This window comes from Phoenix dactylifera, chromosome 5 (assembly GCF_051530095.1).
Source record: "Phoenix dactylifera cultivar Ajwa chromosome 5, Ajwa_hap1_PhDact_Kaust_v1.1, whole genome shotgun sequence".
In the NCBI taxonomy this organism is placed as follows: Eukaryota; Viridiplantae; Streptophyta; class Magnoliopsida; order Arecales; family Arecaceae; genus Phoenix; species Phoenix dactylifera.
The window spans coordinates 18,302,006-18,320,253 of record NC_143194.1 but is presented as its reverse complement, the minus strand read 5'-3'; the positions used below and the strand labels follow the sequence as shown (position 1 = coordinate 18,320,253).

General features: G+C 40.6%; 1 protein-coding gene across 3 annotated transcripts in view; it reads left to right on the top strand.

Moving 5' to 3' along the window:
* Window positions 1-18,248, top strand: part of ALA3 (aminophospholipid ATPase 3) — a 55,618-nt gene that overhangs the window by 34,942 nt on the left and 2,428 nt on the right. For 2 of the 3 annotated variants that reach the window (XM_008805204.5, XM_088721734.2), the window contains exons 16-26: window positions 837-979; window positions 5,389-5,490; window positions 5,577-5,640; window positions 5,717-5,929; window positions 13,810-13,975; window positions 14,168-14,247; window positions 14,616-14,855; window positions 15,635-15,856; window positions 15,938-16,105; window positions 16,237-16,599; window positions 16,672-16,778. In XM_008805204.5, coding sequence (XP_008803426.3) covers window positions 837-979; window positions 5,389-5,490; window positions 5,577-5,640; window positions 5,717-5,929; window positions 13,810-13,975; window positions 14,168-14,247; window positions 14,616-14,855; window positions 15,635-15,856; window positions 15,938-16,105; window positions 16,237-16,599; window positions 16,672-16,778 — 1,868 coding nt within the window. The remainder of the gene's footprint in view (window positions 1-836; window positions 980-5,388; window positions 5,491-5,576; window positions 5,641-5,716; window positions 5,930-13,809; window positions 13,976-14,167; window positions 14,248-14,615; window positions 14,856-15,634; window positions 15,857-15,937; window positions 16,106-16,236; window positions 16,600-16,671; window positions 16,779-18,248) is intronic. The other variant, XM_088721733.1, reaches the window with a different exon arrangement.

The following is an 18,248-nucleotide window of genomic DNA, read 5'->3' as shown; positions in this document are numbered from 1 at the left end:
TATCAAGCTCCCATCTACATAAATTTCATATGCAAGGATAAAAAATAACTATTACCATTAATTTTAATTGTGTAGTGTTAACTGAGGGCCCACTTGCTTTTGCTCTTGTTTTCTGTTTTTATTTATAAAAACTCCAGAAGAAAAATGAACTAGACTGACCAAATGTATGTTGAAATCCAAGGTTTCGGATCTCATGGTACAGGAGCTTACTATACACCCCATGTATTGTCTTGTCCTGGCACTTGGATGATTAAAGCCCCAAATACGCCACCTGATCCACACTGTTTAGTGTTGGATCAGTGTGTGCTCGAGTTCTCAATATGAGGAAGGGGGGGGGGGGGGCCAAGGAACCCTATCTTGGTGGCGCCCCATCTTACATGTGCAAGTGAAGGGCTACCGCTTGTAACCCTCTCTCTCTTCCTATGTGTGCGCGCATGCGTCTGTGCACACCTGCACCCCGCTGGGTTGTTGCTTTTCCTTGCTCAGTCCTGATTCAGGGAGCTACCGCCAAGGCTGCTGCCCCTCCTTTGCCCCAATCAAGATCTCATGCTATGAAAATCACTCCAGAAAGGGGGATTAATTTTAAGAGATAATTTCAGTGGCAATCAAACAATAAAGTAAATAATTGGGCTTACTGTATTTGGAAGACTGGCAAACTACTTTGTGGATCTCTGTTCTCTAATATTTTGTGTGCTCTCCATAATTGCAAAATCATCTAATGTTTCCAGTCCAGTTTTCTCTCATGTTTTGTTACTTTTCTTATTATAATTCTGGTCATTTGGTATTCAATTCATACAATCATGCTGTTCTCAGTTCAAATACAATTTTCTGTGTAGGAATTCTTCAGATGTCTTGCACTATGTCATACTGTTCTTCCAGAAGGTGACGAATCTCCAGAAAAGATTACATATCAAGCTGCATCACCGGATGAGGCTGCTCTAGTAACTGCAGCAAAAAAATTTGGGTTCTTTTTTTATAGGTATGCTAATAGAGTATTATTCTTTAGGTTTTTGTTGTATGACATCTTATTTCAGAACTTCGCACGAAAGGATTTTATATCTTAAGTTAATATTTTGAATGACATCTCCTCTTTATTTTGATCAATGGTGTTATCTTGACCCAAATTTATTTAAGTTGGCCATCTAGATGGTTCTAATGAAAATATTAATGTCTTATTCCAAAATGTATTTCCAAGTGATATTTATCATTCATTCAGTCTTCATGCTGATACAAGTCACAAAAAAATATATCAGGGTCGGCGGAACTGTCCTGAACTGGGCGGTTCCAGTTGTACCGAGTCGTTAGGGTGGCCGATCGGGACGGTGCCGGCATCGGAAATGAAACCCGTTGCCGTAGGGGAGAAGGAGAAGGAAAGAGAGGAAAAGAGAGCGAGCGGCGGAGGGAGGAAGAGGGAGGGAGGCCGGCGGAGGGCCGTCGGAGGCCAGTGCCTGGGCAGGAGGCTTATTTCGAACGAAATAGGGGACTCAGCCGTGGCCTCCGCCTCTTGCCCTCTGCTGGCCTTCGCTGGCCTCCCTCCCTCTCTCCCGCTTCTCTCTCTCTTTTTCCCTCTCTCCCATTTGCCCTCTCCCCTGCCTCCTCTATTGTGTTGGTACAAGCCCGGCCGACCCGTGCTTTCGGGCAACTGGTCAGGTGCTTGGTACGGTCATAGCAGACCATGAAATGTATACTTTTTGCTTCAATTGGTACATATGGAAATTGCTATTCTTCTAGTCAACTTTTTGTCCTGTATAGTATCCACTTCGCAATCATAGGGAACTGATGTATGATAACTTCAAAAGTAATACATATTGACTAACATGGAAGGTAAAGATGATAGCACGACACATGTGAGAAGAATAATAACCCAAAACTGTGCCATATGCAGGAAACTGCAGTATGTGGGAGGAATCAATACCAAGATTATTTACATTTGAAATTTTCTTGTCATATGAATAACCCAAATCTGATATATGATTGAGTTTCGCTTATATTTGTGCCGTACAATTGATCCTGGTCTTTTTACATTTTTTCCTTCCTGATGCAATCAGGTATATTTGGTTCAATTCTGATTTTACTAAATCCTTTTATTGTTTTCTTTTTTCATTTTTGAAATACAATGGGAACACAACCACCCAAGACCTTTCCCTAGAGGAGAGGGTGTCAACCAGCTGGACCAAGTCCTGTTGGCAAGTCCATTTGCTATTTGATTTGAGTTTCGCTGTCATTCAAAATCCATGGTCACTTTATGAGTTTGGATTTTGGACATGATATGGGTACAAGTAGGCAATGATGCTGATTTTCTGTTTTACTTTTTTTTGCTTTTAACCCAATTGCACCCTTAATCTATGTTTTCTGGAATAGAGCAAAGTTTTAATGTAAAAATATTTGTTTCAAATTTTAACATATAGGAGTGTGCTCTATGTTATAGCAGCTATAGTGATTCAATGATAATATTTTTGAAGCCATGGTTCATATGCTTTTCCTAATAAATTGTAAGTCAATTAAGTTTGAACTGCTATAACATCTCTTTATTATTGATTGAGAAATATATTAGCTCAATCTAAATTATCTTGAAAAGTTCATTAGCATAGTCATTAGAGTGACATTAGTTTAATCTAATTAGAAAGTTCCATGTGCATGTGTATGTGTAGTTTTGCTAGTAAGGGTAGAAGCACCATTACAACTTGAAGCTTTGTCTCTCACCAGATTTATAGCAGATGCAATGATTTCTTTCAAGGTGAAGATAACCCAGAGATGGTTATTATTACAACTTGTTGCCTAGCTGTCCTCGAAAAGACAACTTGTTTCCTTTAAGGCTTAGTTCACCATGATGATGGTGACATCTCAGGTTTTCTGTTATGCAGCTAGGTAGGTGGGCAATGCCTAGATTTTTTTTTTATATGAAAAAAAGGAACTGATAATTGCTAACTGTTTTAGATATATTTATAAATTATAAAGTAACATTTTGTTTACTTTTGATTAATAAAACTTGCGCTGCTGATGGCTAGTGAGACCCATGAAGTTGGAGAAAGGAAAAGCCAGATTGCAAGAAGAAAGTGCAAAAATTACGTAATTGAAATGCTAAGAAAGTGAGCTAAGACCCTAGTTCCGTTCTCCAGTGAGTTGGATAACCAAGAAAGCCAAATGATCTCTACTAGTCGAGAAAGTTCAAACCATAGCATCACTACCAGTAGGAAATCCTACAATCATGATATATGACAGATTTATTTTTAGTACTGGGGCCCTCATCGAATAAGGAGAGGCTGGTTGGTTTTAGACGGGAAAAGAATCTGGCCCAGAATTTTTTTTGACCTATCAAGATCCTCCATGTAACCAAGCTGTAGAAAATTCACACAACTTGGGTTCTGGAAGATCCACTGACTCATTTAATTAAAAAAACATTAATATATTTTATCACTTAATTTTTTTTTCTTTTAAGGGTATAGTCTAGTTTTACAAATTTCAGTATATTTGAAAGTGCTATTAAGTGTTGATGATTTCTCATGGAAATATTTAGTTTATCATATGTATGAGATTTTCTGAAAATATTTAGTTTATTGAAAGTAGTAGAAAATCTTTCTTAGAAATTAGTAATAGAAAATTCTCGTTCTTAAACTATATAGAAGCAGCTTGATTTCCCATTTTTCAATTCCAAAAATAACCCTGAGCTATCTTTTCTAAACAAGAATTCTAATATAATTGGACTTTGAAACTTTTTAATTTATGCATAATAGAGTCCCACGTCCTCAATAGTCCAAACTCAAGATAGTTGGTTAGTTGCAGCAATAATTTAAATTCTAATATACAAATAATTTCATGAAATGATATTAGTGCAAATAAAATTTATTTAGATTAAAATATAATAAAGCAAATAACTGTTAAACAATTTCATAAATAAATCTTAAATCTTAAGTTCTTCATTAATGGCCACGTGCATCTACATGTGTACTGTAATTAGTCTTATAAATAAATGAAGTGGATGGATCAAAAGATGATTGAATTACTTTTGTACTAAAGTAACTGCTTTGACAATTGCTTAGATGCATGGGTGGTTTACCGACTCAATTACCTTACTCAACATAGCCTATCTAGTATTGACCCAATCTAGTGTCATAGCTAAGGCAACCTTGCCTTGTTAGAACTCAAGCAAAGTGTGAAAAGGAATTCTCTAGATGTTTTACTTGGTGAACTTTCCCATTTAACATATATGAGCCCAATCCCATAAACCAAAATATTGAGGTTGACTGATAGTCCTTTGCATGGTCAACATTACCTTTTTGTTCCAAACTAAGCTTTGTAATTTGGAAATCACATGAGGTGCAATACCAACAGACAGTACCTAACTAGTATGGTACCTTGCCATACCAACAAAAGTTATGTCTCTAGGCGCCGGTATAGCAAAATAAGGTAATGTACCATTGAGGATGGTATGGTATGATATTAAGGGGTGTACAGGTGGTACCTTAGTGATATAGTATGGTACAATGAGTATAGACTGAGGAATGCATCAGTACCAAAATCCTTAATGTGGACATAGCCATCCATGATCATGTGTTTCTCAATGGCTCCTCTCTTCGAGTTGTCAAGCATGTTAGGCTACAAAACGTAGTTGGTATGAAGAAGCAATTTGACGCCACATTTCATTACCAGCCTCCAGAACAAACATTTGTAGTATGCCAAATAACATACAGAACTTCTGCCGAATGTTCTAACAAACAAGTGAAAGAAAAGCTTGAAGCATTGTATTGTAGGAAAGATTAAAAGCAGTTTTACCTAGACACTCCAAATTTTGGGTTTCGGTGTTTCAGACACTTGGACACTCTAGATACTTGGGTCAATTCATGACACTCCTTTTGCCATTATCGATGTATCATTATGTGCCTACTTCGGCACTTCTCTATGAAAGTTTTATGTACCATTATCGAGTTGAACATGACACTGAGCAACCATTTTATCAAGTTTTATGAACTTAAGAAGCAATGGTCTAGCTCATAATTCATTATGTGCATACATCAATCCATATTTATAGACATGTAGATAATATAGATGTGTTCCCATCTTCAAGTGTTTGAAGAACGCTGTGATGGATTCTTCTGGACACTTGGACGGTGGACACCTATATCATGTGTCCAAGAACATTAATTAAAAGAGAGGCAATTTTTCCCAAGACATTGTTGTGCATCTAACTAGAGAACTAACAGGCTGAAGATTCTTGTTAATCTAGAAAGGTTTTATCTGTTTTAAATTAACTGACAAAGAATTTACGTAGATCATATTGTCCCTAAGGTCTGCTTCTTGGAGAATTTCAACAAAGTATCACAACTTAGTATTGTTAAATGGTTACGGAGATCTGATTTTGATCCATTTCAATTGTCTATTTTCTGTCAGGCGGACACCAACTACGGTTGTGATTCGTGAATCACATGTCGAGAAGATGGGCAAAATTCAAGAGGTTGCATATGAGATTTTAAATGTTCTAGAATTTAATAGGTGGGTGCTTTTAGTTATAATTTTCATTCCATATGAATTTTGGCTTCATGGCCACTATCATTTACGTTCCCTTTATGTGCTAATAGCACAAGGAAGCGCCAATCTGTGGTGTGTCGATACCCAAATGGAAGACTTGTTCTTTATTGTAAGGTACATTTCAAACTTGAAAATTTGTTGTTTATATCTTATTAAGTTGAATTTAACTCAAAAGAAAAAAAAATCCCAGGGTGCTGATACCGTGATATATGAAAGATTGGGGGGTGGAAATCATGATATCAAAAGATTAACCAGGGAGCATTTAGAAGAGTTTGGATCTGCTGGCTTGCGTACACTCTGTCTGGCCTACCGCGAACTAAGCACTGATTCATATGAAAAATGGAATGAGAAATTTATTCAAGCCAAATCTTCTTTACGAGATCGTGAAAAAAAACTTGACGAGGTAATGTCGGGTAACTATTTTTTGTACAGTATATATCTTTCTGCCTATTATTTGGAGTTAAATTATATGCGTAATAAGCTACCAGTTTAAGTTATATGCTTAATAACTGATTAGTTTAAATACAGCATACAGGTGCATGCTTGACATCTTATTTTTTTATTTGCATTGATGATGCTAGGCAAAAAAATTTCAAAATGATATAGTAAATAACATGGTAGGTTGGGGGGTACCTTTTTAAGAATCTTTCTCCATGTTCTATTCTCCTAGCATTTCCCATGATCTTAATGTTGTTTATGTTTATGATATTGTAGTGGAAGAAGCCTTCATTTGTATCATCTTCTTTCTGAAGTTCAGAAGAGTTTAAAGAAACAGTTCTATGTTAACGTTTAGTACTACTTGTGTGCATTTTCTTTCTACATACTTCTGATACATACTTTAATACATCTAATAGAGTATTTGATAGTTTGCTTAATTACTTCCATTTGTTTACCAGAACAGACAGTAAGTACTAATGCATATCTAGGAATTCACTGTCTTATTCCAGTTGATGTCATGACTTCTTTCTTATGGTAAGGCGACGAAAGGAGTACACCTTCCTTGTAATTTAAAACTTATGTATATATTGCTCCCATGAGAGAAATAACCATGAGATTTCAGTAATTCAACTCATAATTAGAATATAAATCATCGGGTCCTTATTTATAACTTAAATGCCTACCTAAATATCTATCTTTTATTTGAGACAAATTTTTAAGTCTTCCTCAACAAAAGATAACCAAAGATTTTCTGAAATAGTGAAAACCTTGATTAGCATGGAAGCCTATACTGAAAGTCAGCAAAATTATTTTATGCACTTCTAATGACCATGAAACTTCTGTAAGCCATCCTATACTAGTCAGTAAATCTACTAAAAATAAAACATAAAAAAGCCAAAAAATATGCTTTCATGAAAACTACAAGGTAAAAATAAAACCTTGTATTAAAATACTTAAATTTATAGATGACTTAGACTCGATAATCAGCTCCCTACAGCTAAAAGCTATTAGAAGTAGAAGATAATTACCCATAACGATGATCCGGGGTCTTTGGAGGAGCAAACTGGTGATAATCTTAACCTTTGGCCTTTTTTTTCTTCGCACAGTGGCTGCCCCAGGTCTCAAACATGCACCATTGCGCATGTCAGCCCAAGCCTAAGATAATTAATTTTCTAAAATAAATTATATCAACCTAATCAAAAGTCAGTCTAGAATATGTTCAAGTGTGTACTTCTTTGATCCTTCAGTGACCCTGCAATTCCTGTCATCATAGATATCTGGCACATAAACTTAAGATGGGAAATTAGTACCAGAATTCCTCTAATATTGGCTTACGTCCTCAATCTCCTTATCATGGAACTCTCTTATTCCTGTAAAAGAAAAAAAAATGTTCCAACCTGGTCGCATATTGGTATTGGGGACCAAATTAATGGGAATTTTTTCCAGGGTTTGAAATGACTTCAGTTCTTGACATTCTTCTCCTAGACAAGTTGCCATGCTGACTTGCCTCAAAACTGTGCAAAGTTTTGAAGATATCTAGCATCAATGCATCATACATCTACATTAGATAGAATTTGGGTGGCATCAATTCTTGTTTTCCACTTGGACATTTTAACTGTTTGGTGAGAACCACCCAACCATATCTCAGTAATATCATCAAAAGCCAAAGTTAATATGAAGGAAACATACCACTCATGTACCGGCCCGTACCGGCCGGTATGTACCGGTCCGGCCTGGGACCGGTACCGGATCAGCGTGAAATCCGGTATCGGTAATTTATTGTTGAAGAACCGGTACGGGACCGGTATGGAACCGGTTCGGACCGGTACGGGACCGGTTCGCCACGGGTACGGACCGGTACGCCACCGGTATGGGATCAGTTTCATACCAGTCCGGGATGCTACCAGTACGCCGACCGGTACCGGTACGGCGGACCTTGATACCACTAATATCTCTCTCAAATACACTTATTTGCTTCTTTAGTTGTATGCTTAAATTTTGTAGAGAATCTCTACATACAAGCGACACTGTGGTTGCAGTTGGCTAATAAATCTTTTACTAAGAATAGGAACCTAGCATCCGAAATACTCAATTATTTTCTCTAATATCAGTTTCCCTTCTAATTTTAGAATGGGCAGTAGTGTGTGATTCTATGAGCCATTTTTCCCCCCCTCATTCTTTGGTTATTTTACAGCTTCCTGTCTAGCATTAGCTGCGGGAAGCTAGGAAGTCGTGCCTAGGTTTCCCATCCCCACTTCCCACACCATGGTGACGGGCATATTCAGTTTCTAGTTGATTTTTTTTCATTTTCATGTATAGTCCTCGTACAGTGATCCAATTCCCTTCTGCCTCTCTCTGCCTTTTTCCTTGCACCTAGCTGGTGCCCTTCCGACTTCCTGCCTCTCTCTCTCTCTCTCTCTCTCTCTCTTCTTTGGAACCTGAAACATAGTACTATTCTGAAAGTGGTGCTCAAGTGGATCAATGGAGACATGATCCCTCAGGTCTCTGATGGAAATCGCCGAAAACCATATAGCCATGGCACTCAGCCAGGCGAGGTTCAGGCAACACTCGGGGACCAGATCGGGTAACTGATGAGCCTAGGGGCTGACCAAGCCTTAGGCGGCCAAAAGGGGCAAAAGCAAATAGGCGCACACGCAGGCCAAGTGATGGGGGCTCACGGTCCAAAGCCCCTCACCAAGCCCCTTTTTTTTGCGCTTCTTGCGTGTGCCTTCAAAAACGATGATGATGGACCGATTGTAGGCAACGCCTGTGGAATAACTCAAGAAAAAGATCAACAATGAAAGCAAACTTGATTTATATTCCACTAAATGGAAGAACGAAGAACAAGAACAAAGAAAGCAAAAGAAATCTAGCAAGAGATTAAAGAGATCTCTTTCTAGCCCAATCTAGTGGAGATTGATGAATCTACACTAGCCCAAGTCCTAGAACACAAGATCTAAGGAGCGAAATTGGCACAAGCGCCGCCCAAGCCTTACGGCCGACAAAATAACACAACTCTGGAATAACTGTAGATGCCCCTCAATGGCTCTCTACATATCTATTTATAGGCTAAGCCCTAAACAAAACTAAGTAACACCCCTTAGATAAACATGGCAAATTGTTTTCCTATGAATTTAAGGCTTTTCCACCGTCGATTGGCATGAGATTAGTGGCTGAAATCACCCAAGAAGGGTCCTCCCACGGTTGGACATTGGCTTTGTTTTTGGCCGTTGAATGGAAGAGGATGGAGGGCTGGATTTGCATGGGTGCGTGTCCCGGTTGACTGGGTCGCGCGTCTTGGCTGGACGTATCCCAGTCCGGGTGGGACTTGGACTGGGCGCGCGACAAACTGGTTGGTGCGGGCGGGTGCGCGGGTTTGGGCGCACGCGCGCTGCTGTGCGCTGGCCTGGGCACGCAGACACTATAGCGGCCTGGTGTGCGCGAGCTGGCTGGCGGCCTGGCTATGCGCGGACACTGTAGCTGGCGAGGTTCTTGCCCAAGAACCTCGCCGCACTGTAGCAGGTGAGGTTGGCTGCGACAGGACTTGGTTGCGGCATGGCCGCTCTGTAGCAGGTGAGGTTGGCTGCGGCAGGACTTGGCTGCGGCATGGCTTTGGCGGGGCTGTGCGCGCGGTGGGCTCGGCCAAGGTTGGGTGCTTGGGCACGCATGTCCAGCCATGCGCTCTTGTCTAAGCGCGTAACCCACAAGCTTCTGCGCGCCCGCCCAGCCGCGTGCGCCAGCCAAACAAGGCAATGGTCGAGCATGCAACCCACAAAGCTTCTACGCGCTCGACCAACCGCTCTTGTCCGACCCCAACAGGGTATTCCTTTCTTACTCCCCCAGCCGCTCTTGTCACGCATGGGCGCGTGGTTGGCTCGGCCGAGGTTGGGCGTGCTCGGCCGAATGAAGAGGCTTGGCCAAGGCTTTCCAAGCAAAGTAGTTGGCCTTAGATTGACCCTCCGTTGGCCTTCTCATGGCCCGATGGCCTTCCTTGGTTGGCATGACTACTTTGGCCTTCGGTTGGCACATGGTTGTTGCTCTTGCGGCATGGCTTGCGGGGGTCCTCAATACCAAGACGCGCCTATGCACGTCAACAAAACCAGCCGCAGCGCGCAGGACCAACCCGCGCGTCAGAATTCGCCCCATCAACACAACAGGTGCCAACCGAGCAAGACAGAGGCCGAGCGCGCTATACACAAGTGTTTACGCGCCCGTCTAGCTGCGCGCACCAGCCAAACAAGGCAATGACCGAGCGCACAATTTACAAGCTTCTGCACATCTGTCCAGCCGTGCGCTCTTGTCTGAGCGCGTAACCCACAAGCTTCTGCGCGCCCGCCCAGCTGCATGCGCCAGTCAAACAAGGCAATGGCCGAGCATGCAACCCACAAAGCTTCTACGCGCTCAACCAGCCGCTCTTGTCCGACCCCAATAGGGCATTCCTTTCTTACTCCCCCAGCGGGGCATCCGACCAAAGTTCACCACAAGGGTTCTAAAGTACTGAGGAGCATTGCAAATAGATCTGGCCCGAGCCAGATTGCTTTGTGGCCTTGGCCATGCGCGGGCGCCTGTGGCCGTACATGGGCGCGCCGCAGCAGCGGCTTCCTACTAACCCAGCAGGGCATCCACCCAAAGCCCACTCCGGGGGTTCCAAAGTCTGAGGAGTATTGCAAATGGATCTGGCCGAGCCGTAGCCTTGGCCGTGCGTGCGTGCGCTGGCACGGAAGATGCGCCGCAGCAGCGGCCCCCTACTATACCAACAGGGCATCCACCCAAATCCCACCTCGGGGATTCCAAAAGATCGAGAAGCATTGCAAGAACCTCGCCTGGGTGCGCTCCCAGTTTTCCAGGATGCGCGGCCCGGTCAGCCGGATCCTGCGAGCCAACTGCAGCTAACCTCACCAACTGCAGCCAACCACAGCCAAGGAAAACTGCATCCCAGCAACCGTATCCAACATTGCAATCTATAAATAATTTTGAAAGGCAGAAGTGTGGGGCATCCAGATTGTGAAGAAATCTCTGGAGAGTCTACTTGTAAGATTCGGCCTTAGGGCTTTTGGGTTAGGGAGAACCACAAGTTCGTCTACCTTTGCTAGATTGGGCTATTAGGGATTCCTTCTGAATTCTTGATAGATTGGGCTAGTGCGGAACCTTGTAATGCCCCACTAGATTTATTCGTCTGCACTTGTACTTTGTATTCCTCGTTTTAGTTCAAATGAATAGCTTCTGTGCAATCAATTTCCACCCATCCAAGTGTGTGTTCTAACCAATTTAGGCGTAAAAATTTGCTGCCACTTCCAATTTCTACGGGCAAAACCTTGGAGCTTACTTTCCTATCAGTCCACGGCAGCATTGCCACCCGGCAAGAAGCCAAGAGGCAACGGAAGGCAATGGTGTGGGGCTTGGGGACCGAGTGCCCTCATCAGTCTCCTCAATAATGTGCCTTCTATCTGGACCTCTTACTGGAGAGGTTCATTCATCTGCGGTGTTACGTTCACACGACTTGAGTTTGTTCAGAAGTTAAAAATGTCCAACACTTCACCGAAAGTGCCTCTTATGCCTTTGATATCCTGTAGAAATGTCTTTTTTCCTACAAATCATGGTCAGTTGTGAGTCGTGACATCGAGATTGAAAATGAATATGTAGCCTGAGGTGGTTTTTGGAGGAGCAGATCATTTTCAATACCAAATGAAAATATGAGATCTAGTAGCAAATTATATCGCTGATGTTGAGAATTCCTTAGGACCCTTTGCTGTCATTTGTTTTGGGTTCTTCAACTTCTGTTAGATGGGTAGGAATTTTTTGTTTCTTTGTCTTTTGGATTTGATTATTGGAGTGTTTGAATTTCTGTTTTACTAGGTTTCTTTTGGCTGCTTTGAAAATTTGCTTTTTTCTGTTTCCGGTCTTGTTTTTCTTTAATGGGTGATATGAATTTGCATGTTTAGCTGTTACCTGCGGGTCTGAAATAGAGGCAAAGACAAGGGCTAAGGGGATAAGGAGGGGAAAGAAGAGGAGGAAGATCAGAAATACAGGTAGGATGTAGAGAGGAGGGAGAAGGGAGCAGTTTGAGAAACATAAGATAGAATATGGTAAAGCTATAGAAGTGGTATAGTTTTGAAGAGCAAATTTGGAACCAAAACTTTTTTTTTTTTAAACTGACCTGAGAGTCCCATTCAGTGCTAGTTCCCTGTTCCATATGACTGCACTGGCTTATGTAGTGGCATCAGAAGACTATAGACTTGGTTCCTATCAACGAATGCTATCTCGGTATCGGGCTCCATATCAGTGCCACTCTATTATTGTGTTGGTACGCTCGATACGGGAGCCAGTTCGGTGTTCCGAGTATTGGCACGCCCCCTATACTACACACCAGTATTGGACCGGTACGGTACGTTTCGTACTGTCCTGATACAGTACAGTATGGCATATCTTGGTGCTTACCTTCCTCAACAATACAATAGCTAATCCTGTAGGTTTTTCAAACCATAAAGAATGAATAAAATTGTTTGCTTGCATGAATTTGACCTCGAAATAGAAATTGTGGAATGAATGGAGACCCAAAAATGAAAATTTGTCTCCATAGGTTTAGATCTTCCAGCTTCGTTAAGGAAATCAATCATTCAATGGTTGGTTCTAGAAAAAATCCAGTACTGGTGTTTACTGGGACATGATTTTGGAGATAAGAGGAACCTAAGGGGCTTTTAGTTGTCTATAAGTTTTCTAAAGCAGATAATCATAGAATATGGTCCTCTATAAACATGTTTAATAAAAATAGGGCGAACCGGTTTTTCATGAAACTTATTTTTTCTGGTTTTGTAAAACTCATTCATTTTGAATTTTTTATTAAAAGAAAAAACTTCGACCAAACAGCTCTTAGATGTTTTAAGGGATCGAACCAGTTGGGATGCTAGTTTGTATATTTTAAGATTGGCATTTCCTTATGCAATGATAAATCTGTTCATGCTAATATACAGACTAAGTTGTTTCGGAGCTGTCAAAAAATAAGCTCACTTCTCAAATAATCATGAGATCGCTCTTTCCAGAAATTATTATAGACAAGACAACTATATATTTCCTTTCTTCTTGAGATGGAAAATTTTCACTGGAGGAAACCCTTTCTATCATGGAATGCCGTACCGGTCCGTACCGGCCGGTACGGGCCGGTACGTACCGGTCCGGCCGTGGACCGGTACCGGAACGGATAAAAAACCGGTATTTTCCGGTTTTTTATCCGAACCGGCCGGTACGGGTGCGTACCGGCCGGTTCGGCGCCCGTATCGGCCGGTTCGGCGCCCGTACCGGCCGGTACCGGCCTCGTACCGGTGCGAACCAGCCGGTTCGCACCGGTATGATTTTTTTTTTTTTTTTAGAACCACAGCGCCGCGCGCTGTGGTTTTTGAAACCACCGAGTACCGGCCGGTACGGGACCGGTACCGGCCGGTACGGACCGGACCGGACCGGTACCGTACCGGTCCGGCCGGCCACCGGTACGCCGACCGGTACCGGTACGGCGGACCTTGCTTTCTATTAAGTAGGAAAAAGTTAAATTTGAAGGATCTGATGGATGATCTTTTCAACAAGATATGAAAGGTATTCTAGTGCAAAGGATTTGGATCAAACCATGCCTTTTGTGTCTAGATTACTGTCACAAATATCATTTGGCAGCTTACAGGAAGCAGTTGTGATTCATGTGTGCAAGTACTTGTCGTTTGGGACAAGTATTTTGGATGTTTTACCATGTTTTTGGATCTAGTTACCAGCACTAATGTCTGCACATGAATGTTCTTATGAGGCTAGTTTGTAGGTCATAAGACTAATTAGATGATCTCTTGACATTATTTCTTGCAGGTGGCAGAGCTAATTGAAAAGGATCTGGTGCTAATAGGTTGCACTGCTATTGAAGATAAACTTCAAGAAGGGGTGCCATCTTGTATAGAAACTCTATCTAGAGCTGGGATAAAGATTTGGGTGCTAACAGGGGATAAAATTGAAACTGCAATAAATATAGCTTATGGTAAGATAAACGTTTTAGATCTTACAGGTTGTGATCTTTGCATTATGATCTTCTGTAGAAAAAGTATTTGGAAAGTGCCAACAATATGGTATGGTTTGTAATTGTTAGTAGAGGAATGAAATTCTGTCCCATCACTTGGTCTTTTTTTTTCTAAAGAAACTTTGAGTTTACTAGATCTTTCCTTCTTTGCAGCATGCAACTTGATCAATAATGACATGAAGCAATTCACCATCAGTTCAGAAACTGATGCAATTAGAGAGGCTGAAGATAGGGTAAGATTAACCCATACTGCTATATTATGCGTAAAGTTCGCATCCATGCTATTTTGAAGTTTGTGCATTATTTTTATGAAAAACATTTACGAGACAGTTCTAAACCTATGGTCAGACTATTCCTGAACCAGCTAGTATGAATCTGTTATTCTTAATTTGTTGGAGTTCATCATTACTTTCATCCCTCTTGCATATCCTCTTCTCTCTCTCACTCTCTCTTCTGCTAACCATTTGCTTTCATTTCCATTCTGTTCATTTTTCTTTTTCCTTGGACCATATGTAGCACAACTTTATGTATGCTTAATTAAGTTCAATGTAATAACATTTAAAAATTTTCAGTTGTTGAATTCTGTATAACATACTTTCAGGGGGACCCTGTAGAAATTGCACGTGTTATTAGAGACTCAGTAAAACAGGCTCTGAAACGATGCCTCGAGGAAGCTCAGGAATACTTGCATGCTATATCAGGAACAAAGTTGGCCCTTATAATTGATGGCAAATGTTTGATGTATGCACTGGACCCAAATTTACGTGTGAATCTGCTCAACTTGAGCTTGAATTGTAGTTCTGTAGTTTGTTGTCGTGTTTCTCCGCTACAAAAGGCACAGGTAAAGTTTGTCCTTGCTATGCTTGAGTGACTGTAATTAATTTCACAGATTATGGTCCTTGTATACATGCACTTATGCATGCACAAATGGTTTACAAAATTGAGGTTTTCTTTTTGGTAGTTTCGTGTTGATAGTTGAGAACTTGAGATTTTTGAGGAATGATACATATTTTACATAATCAGCATGATAACATGCATAATATTGAGCCATGTTTGAAAGAACTTGCATGTGCTTTGAAGATGACTTATTTCTTAAGATAGTTGGTATGATTTATCTCATACGCAAACAAGGAATGTCATCGTCTAGCAAATACTAAGATTTCCAGGATGCTAATATCTATTTCATAGACATAACATGTAATCCACTACTATGAAACAGAGTTGGTGGTCACTTTTTGGATATTTCATATGGTTAATTTTTGAACATCAGTTTGTCTCTCTCCTTTTTTGTTTTCCAATTTTACATTTTTAGGTTTGAAGCTACATGAATCTGAAAAAAGATCATATATTTCAATACTCTACTTTCGTTGCAGACTTTTTTTCAATCTTTTAAATGATTTATTGGATTTGCCTTCTCTTTTCTACTTGTTTGATGTTTTCCTGTGTATGACTTTGCCACCAGTTCCAATGGCTCTTGTAGCTCTTTTTATATGCGCTTCTCTTTCGTCTAGTTAAACCAATATTGATCATTGTCATGGTGTTTTATTTTCTGGGCATGTATAATTTTGTAGTCATGATTAATATATTATTTTCTTAATTAATGTATACATTTCTTTGAAGGTCACTAGTCTGGTTAAAAAAGGTGCTCGGAAGATCACTCTGAGTATAGGTGATGGTGCAAATGATGTGAGTATGATTCAAGCTGCTCATGTTGGTGTGGGCATAAGTGGACTTGAAGGAATGCAAGCTGTAATGGCCAGTGATTTTGCAATTGCTCAGTTTCGCTTCCTTACTGATCTTCTCCTTGTGCATGGTCGATGGTCATACCTCAGATTGTGCAAGGTGGGAATTTTTTGCGAATTTCTTGTCCCCGAAAGTCTTTTGTTGTTGTCAAGAAAGTAACCTTCAGTTTCTCCATTGCAGGTTATCACCTATTTTTTCTACAAAAATCTTACCTTTACATTGACTCAGTTTTGGTTTACTTTCCAAACTGGTTTTTCTGGTCAGAGATTCTACGATGATTGGTTCCAGTCATTGTATAATGTCATTTTTACAGCACTACCAGTTATCATTGTTGGATTGTTTGACAAGGTATTCTTTGAGATAGCAATAAGTTCTGTTACCTTTTCTTTAAATTAATGCCATGCAAGATCTCGACATCAATTTGTGGAATGCTATTGGAATGTTGTTGCTTTACTGGTAATGTCTGGTTGTTTTTCCAGGATGTCAGTGCTTCTTTGTCGAAAAAGTATCCGGAGCTTTACAGAGAAGGAATTAGAAATATGTTTTTCAAATGGAGAGTCGTGGCAGTATGGGCTTTCTTTGCTGTCTATCAGTCATTGATTTTGTATTACTTTACGACTGCTGCAAGTCAGGCTGGTCACAATTCATCCGGGAAGGTATTTGGTCTTTGGGATGTCAGCACAATGGCCTTTACTTGTGTTGTGGTGACTGTCAACTTGCGCCTTCTTATGGCATGTAATTCAGTTACACGGTGGCACCATCTAAGTATTTGGGGGAGCATATTAGCGTGGTTTGTGTTTATATTCATATACTCAGGAATAATGACCCCATATGACAGACAAGTAAGTTCCTTGAATTTGTTCTGTTTGTTTACTCAGATATATGTGCATCTAATTTTTGTGTTGTTCTTTCAGGAAAATGTATTCTTTGTTATCTATGTGTTGATGAGCACTTTTTATTTCTACTTCACACTTCTGCTCGTTCCTGTTGCTGCACTTCTTGGCGACTTCTTATATCAAGGGTAAGACTTCAAATTACTGGCTAATTCTTGATATATTTGCTCAGGTAATATACTTCTGTAAGTCTCAAACTGAGAGATCTGTTTGAGATAGTGCAATGATGTCTAAAATGATAAACTTAAGATCTAGACCTTGAAGAAAAACTGGAATTCGTAGTTGCAATTGACCTCAAATCCTCCTGGTTGAACACTGCATCCAATGAAACCTGAATATAGTGCTTTGCTAAGTGCTTGTTATGATTTTCCACTTGGGCCTTCTCTTATCTTATGATGGCGCTCATAAGCACATTACTACATAAGATTTATGACTATTCTTTTAGAATCTTCTAATTTTTCTCCTTGAATGTGTTTTTCTAACTGTTTCCTCCTTTACTGTGCTCACTGTTTCCTCATTTATTGTGCTTTAACTGTTCATGACTTGGTGCTCTGGCTGGGCTTTTCCCAACACAATTTACATAGGCTTAGGCCTGGCTTGGCCTGGCCTTCGGGCCTACTTTCCAAGCCCAAGTCTGATCCTTGGGTTTTAGGTTGGGCCTTGAGCTTCCTAACCAATTTTTTTTATTTTTTAAAAAATGCTAAAAAATATTTAAAAATATTTAAAAAATGATGAATATGAATATATTAAATATCACCAACAATATACAACATGTCTATTGTCACATTAAGTTCATATATCAACACTAGTTGTCAATTAAGTATACAAAGACATTAACATAAACAAACAATCAAGAAAAACAAAGTTTGGGCTAGGCCAGGATTGGGCTAGGCTTTTGTCCCCAAGCCCAAGCCCAGCCCATTTATTAAATGGGCCCATTTTCTAGGCCCATCTTGGCCTTTCTGCCCTAAAATCTTTGCTTGAGCCCACCAAAAAGGTTTCGAGCTTGGGCAAACTGGGCAGGCCATCCGGCCCCTGAACAAGTCTACTTGTGTACTGTACATTCTTAATGCTTTTTTTGCTAGATTGTGTGTTAATCCTCTTTTCCAACTAGTATTTTTCACATTGTTAGGTGTAAACTTTTTCTATAATTATCTCTTATTGGGTATACTGAACTCCTTAACTTGGTTAGCTGGATGTTTTTGCCTTGGATACATATAGAGATTTTAACATTATAATCCCTTCTATTGCCATTTTTGTGTGCCTCTTAAGCTCCCTGCTACTAGGGGTGTAAATGAGCCTAAACCGAGTGAGCTAAGCTCCATTTTAGCTTGTCTCGAAATTAAAAAAAAAAATGTTCAGCTCAAGCAAGAGACGAGCTGAGAAACTAGAGCTTAAGCTCAGCTCATTGAAGATCAAAAATTGGTTCAAGCCAAGATCGAGCTCAATTAACTCATGTCAGACTCCCGTGGGAACCAGCAGTCCTGGTGTTCTTGGGAACGGGGTGGAGAGAGGAAAAGAGGGAGGGAAGAAGGGACAGGAAGCGGTTCATGGTGGTGTCCAACAGTGGTGGGCTGGTGGTGTTGCAAGGGATGGAG